Source organism: Danio rerio, chromosome 14 (genome assembly GCF_049306965.1).
Source record: "Danio rerio strain Tuebingen ecotype United States chromosome 14, GRCz12tu, whole genome shotgun sequence".
NCBI classification, from domain to species: domain Eukaryota; kingdom Metazoa; phylum Chordata; class Actinopteri; order Cypriniformes; family Danionidae; genus Danio; species Danio rerio.
The window spans coordinates 16,837,836-16,843,835 of NC_133189.1; the positions used below are offsets into that span (position 1 = coordinate 16,837,836).

General features: G+C 30.5%; 1 protein-coding gene across 1 annotated transcript; it reads right to left on the reverse strand.

The window, feature by feature from the left end:
- Nucleotides 1–494: 494 nt before the first annotated feature.
- si:dkey-27i16.2 lies at nt 495–6,000 on the reverse strand. The gene is made up of 5 exons (NM_001386477.1): nt 5,943–6,000; nt 5,636–5,776; nt 4,079–4,159; nt 3,268–3,330; nt 495–877 (listed from the first exon to the last, which is right to left on the reverse strand). Exons 1-5 carry the CDS (start codon nt 5,962–5,964, stop codon nt 870–872), a joined length of 315 nt encoding a protein of 104 aa, NP_001373406.1. The 5' UTR covers nt 5,965–6,000; the 3' UTR covers nt 495–869.

Sequence of the window (6,000 nt, forward strand, 5' to 3'; positions counted from 1 at the left end):
TCACCCAAGCCCTACTCCCAAATCCAAACCATAGAAACGTTCTGCAGTTTTATATTTTCAAAATAATGCATTCTGTATGATTTATAAGTCAAAAAAAGATACCAGTATTTCTAAACAGTACTTGTGGGAACATTTAGGACACACACATATAAATAAAATATTATTATACAGTTGTGTTATTGTTTGTTTTATTAATAGTTTAATTTTTTCTTTTTCATTATTTAAAAAAATAAAAGTGCAATAAAAAGGTTCACTGGCTCATAACCTTAGGCTAGGAATAGTGTTGGTGTTAAGTGTTATTGAGTTACAATTAATTAAAAATTAAGTCTTAGCCCCACGCCAAAGAGTCACTTAAAAAAAAATGTTTGTGTGTGTGTGTGTTATGATGAAGACCTTATCTAAATAGAACTATGATTTACAATGTATACAAAGCTATGTCCTCATTAAAAAATCATGAATGTATTGTTCATGCAAAAATAAGCATATACACATTTAAATAAAAAAAAGATTTATTTAAAAATATTTACAAGTTACATGACACATTATGATAAACATACTTTTACAATCTTTGTAGAAAAAATGGTAAAATAAACTATTTAACAAGCAATAACTTAAAATAATTTGTGCTTTCCATCTAAAACAATATTAGTTATGTAATCAAAATAAAACGTGAGAAATGTCTTCGAAAACAGTCTTGACAAATTAAAAAAGACTCTGTTAGCTCCATTTCCGCAGGGACTGTTGGCACCTTTAAAAATATGTTTTCCTTCAGCTTTATTTCCTTGTGTGGTAGCAGAGAGTGCGGTTTGTTAAATGCCAGCTCTTCAGGTGCTCAGCGGCTCCTCTCTGATCACGTGTGTCCTGCCATCTCACATCTCTGTCAGACAGATAAGATAGTGACAGCTCGGGTCAGGGGAGTGAGGTATCATAGATTTGCAGTCTGGGGAGTTATGATTCATGACTGTCACTCCACTCATAGTTGAGCATGCTGGGAGTAATCTACAGTATGTTAAACTATTGGCCTTTTGTTATTAATACAGTGACAAGCACATTAACATTATCGCTGTGATGGATATTTACTTGGATTTGTCAAGAATGATGTCATAGAACAAAGATTTTCAGCATCATGTCATCTTTGAGAAATCATTTTTTCCATTGGTGCCTGTTATTATTATCAATTATCATTGGACTTGAATAATCAATTAATAATATTAGTTTTTATTATCATCAATGTTTTTAATTTGATTAATTTTTTATTTGGAACAATATTTTCCACTCCCAAAACGACCATTCAAACACAAATACATTTCATCCTAATCAACAAAACTTATTTATAACTGTGTAAACTCAAAAATAACAATTGATTTTAAGCAGGTCAAAATGGAGGAAGATGAAGCACACGCTTAACAATGTTAAAAGCTTAAAGTACACATGAAATCAAAACTAACAATATTAATTTTGTAAGCTCAAATTGCTAGTTTTGTGATGAACAATTAATCTGTGCATGCCATTAAGAAAAACAAAATCATAGTTTGCCCTATCATGTAATCTAAAAACGTCCTGCTTGCTTTCAGTTAATTCTCAGATTATATCTGTCTGAGGTATTGGTAAAGTATATAAGTGTGTTAACCACACCCGCTCCAACTGTCAGTTTTGACAGTGCTTTTCTGACAACAAACAGAAATGGTTAGAGATCTGTTCGGTTGTAACAACCCTCCACAAACCCTTTTCCTCATCTTTCTGAATGAATTGTCTACTTTCAATCAGCTTGCGGTAGTAAAAACAAGCCATGCCCATTGTTTTCTTATTTGCAATAGAAAAAAAGGGTTGGTTCATGCAGATTTAAATATCACCTCATATCTCATACTACCTCCTTGTATATTATTAAGACACTGTAATTTTATTAGAATCATCATGTTTATAAGCCTTTTGCACTATATACTGTTTTACATTATACTAAATTCTTTGCACTATATACTGTTTTGCACCTGCACAATTCTGGTTTGCACTCATTGCCATATGCCCTTAAGTGTAATTGTATTGCTTACAAATTTTTATCTTTTACTTATACAGTATTTTTAGACTACATTATATGTCTAATAGTATTTATTTTCATTTCTTTTAAAATTCTACTTTTTGTATTAATATTTTATGTTATATGTACCTATGGTCTGAAAGTAACACAATTTCGATCCTCTGCATGTCCTGTAAATGTGGTTGAATTGACACTACAGCTGACTTTGACTTGACTTGATTTCTGAAAACATTTAAAAAGCATTTCTTCAAGATCCTCTGATAAATAAGAGTTCATGTGACACTGAAGACGAATAACAGCTGCTGATAATTCATTTGTATCACCATATGAAACAAATGCTCTTTTAAAATATATTAAAACTCAAAAGAATATTTTAAATTGTAATAATATTTCACAATTTATGTTTTAAATTATTTTTATTATTTAAATTATTTAAATAAATTTTATTTATTTATTTTTTTTTTTTGTATAATTAATCAAATTAATCCAGGATTGTTAAGCACCACCAAGATAAAAAAATAAAAAAAATTGGATTGCATTTCTTAACTCATAATGTGGCTACATTTAACACACTCAATGAATTTTTTCAACACATGCCATAATTTCTGAAATATCAACCTCTGCCAAATGATTCATATGTCGATTTATGGTAAAAGTACCATAATTAATACATATGCTATGAAAATCTGAAAATATGAAGTGTAAGTGTAATTTATTTTTTAAAAAATATATGCAAAATAAAACAGTTTGAGTACTAAATCCTCTTTAATTTTTAAAGTATGCAATAAAATATTTCAGATTCTTATTTAAAATGTTTTCTTGCTTGTTTGTTTTTTATTATAAAACCCAAATTAAGTGTAGTAGTGCGACATGATTATGTTTGTTTGATTTTTTTGTAAACCAACAATGCTGTGTAGTGTAAACCATTATTTAATGGAGTCATTCTTTAAATGACTTTAACAGTCATTTTTTAAACAATCAAAATATGGTCAACCAAGTTAAACAGTTAATTTGCTCAAAATTCCAAAAGCTAGTGCAGATTTTAGGTTTTGTTTATTATGTGAGTACTGGATGTCATTCTTTTGGCTTTGCCTTCTTTAATGTTTGGATATTGATGAATAAAACATGTTCAGTGTGCTGATTCTACAAATATTTGTATGCCAGACTATGCTTTCTAGTCACATTTTGCATTTTAATATAACAGCTACCAACCAGCAAACAGTTTTTTATACCTGCAAGCTCTTTATCCAGGTTTTCAATGAAGCTCTGTAGGTCACTGGTGTCCCCGAGCTTCGCTGTAAAGAGCAAAGATAGAAGAGAGAGAAAGAAGACGTTCACAGACTGGAATGCTTCAGACTCAGAGGAAATGCTGCAAAGTGCAGTGGCATTTCCTGTAGAACATTCCACCCAGAAACAAAGACAACTCACCCCTGAATTTACACAAGGCAAAACAATAGAAGGCAAGTTTCCTATGCAAATTGTTACACTTTCAAATATGTATACAGTGCATATAAATATAAACATACAAAAATTGTAGAAATAAATTAGATAGCTAGATGGAGAGATAAATATTGACTATAACTACTAAGGTATAGTCCTCAGTACAACCCATTTCAGTTGCAGACAGACTTAAAAATTAACAGTATATTTACAGTAGCTTTATGTTACAAGTAAGCTCAAATAATTATAGAACAAAATTGGAATTACAACAGAAAAACACACATGCATATACATCATCTCTGACTAAATAACTGATTGAACATTTATTTTATTTATTTTTTGAATCTTTTAATCTCCACTGGATTAAACTGACTCACCATCTAATCACATTATCATAATTCTATCACACCAGCACGCCAGCTTTTAATGCATTCTGTGGCAAAATAAGGAGCATCAAACAGCCCAATCTACAAAGACTACAATAAGATGTGCAGAAATAGCTTACAGGGGTAAGAGTCATGCGTGAAATAGGGAAAAAAAAAAAACATTAAGGCTTGTTTAGCAAATGTGATGGCTATCTGCTGAGAGTTGTTATGTTAATACCTTTTGATCCTGTGGTCGTGCTTACAGTGTTGAGCTCCTCTTGACTGGCATTCAAACTGTTTACCAGCGATGCCTCGCTACCTGAAAAGACACAAAAGGTTTAATGTGTGCCTCATACATGTGAATGTGATTGTACAAGGTGGTTGAGGCACACAAGGCTCTTGATATCAGAATAATAATACCTTTTTAAATCAAAGGCTAACTAATATATGAATTATTCCACATGATCACATTAAGGTTGCAAGGATCACAATGAATTACATAAGCAAAGCTCTAAACATGTCTGTATGAGTCAGGCCAGATTGAAATGTCCTTTTTATGGCAGAGACAAAACTGCTCAAAAAAAAAGGAAAATCTGACCATCAATATACAGTAGTGGACATATGAAATTAATCAAAAACTTTCTTCAAAGCTATCCTAAAACTATTGAACAACATTTATTCTTGTCTTATAACATTTTTTTTATATTGTTTATATATAAAGTTGAATTATTAGCCCCCTGTTTATTTTTCCCCAATTTCTGTTTAACTGAAAGAAGATTTTTTTCAACACATTTCTAAACATAATAGTTACAATAACTCATTTCTAATAACTGATTTATTTTATCTTTGCCATGATGGCAATAAATAATATTTTACTAGACATTTTTAAGACACTACTATGCAGCTTAAAGTGACATTTAAAGGCTTAACTAGGTTAGTTAGGTTAACTAGGCTGGTTAGGGTAATTAGGCAAGTTATTTTATAACGATAGTTTGTTCGGTAGACTAATGAAAAAATATATAGCTTGAAGGGGCTAATAATATTGTCCTTACTAAGATGTTTAAAAAATAAAAACTGCTTTTACTCTAGCCAAAATAAAGCAAATAAGAATTTCTCCAGAAGAAAAAATATCAGACATACTGTGAAAATCTCCTGAATCTGTTAAACATCATTTGGGAAATATTTTAAAAATAAAATACTAAATAATTAAAATTAGGCATTCAAGTTGAAGTATTTTGTCCTCATTTAGATAAGTAAACTAGGGTGTGCATTTCAAAAAAGCTGAAACTCTAATAAAATCTGCAAAGCAGTGACTGAGATATTGATGAAAGCATGATGAAAACTGAAATATGAAGATAATTATAATATAGGGTATATAAATCTAAAGGATAGTGGAAGGACAGAAGTTGGTCATCTGTGCTTAAAGGGGTAGCTTTATTTAAAATTTACTCACCCTCAAATGGTTTTAAACTTTAATGAGTTTCTTTTTTTATTATTGAACACAGAAGATATTCTGACGAAAGCTAAAAACCTGTATCATTGGCCTCCATAGTAAAAAAAAAAAAGAAAAAAAAACTATGGAAGTCAATGGTTGCAGGTTTTCAGCTTTTTTCCCCAAAATATCTTATTTTGTGTTCAACAAAATAAAGAAACTTAGACAGGTTTAAAACAAGTGAAGGGTGAGCAAATGATGACAGCACTTTCTTTTTAAAGCACAATAAATGCTATTAAATACTTAGGAATGCTTGTTACATTATAAAACAAAACACAATAAATTAATTCAACAAGTACTTACAATAGTCTGAATCGTCTCCATCACTTAGTCCTGTGTGTCTCTTCACATTTCTCAGCACATGGTCAGAGGTCTGAGCTTCGCTTAACTCCTTCACAACATCATTAAACTCCTGCAGTAAGTCGCCCAATTCCAAATCCAGCTCTAAAACAATTAATATCAGCTTTTACAACGGAATCTCTATCTATTGTATATAAATATTTCAATTTTAATCTATTTATTATTCTTCATAGTCTTCATTCATCTACAGCCATTCAAATGATTTCTATTAAATTACATTTTGTAAGATGTGAACCATTCTAAAGCTTACCTGAACTATTTGATGTACACATCCTGTGGTTTTCTGTGAATAGTGCTCTAAACTAATT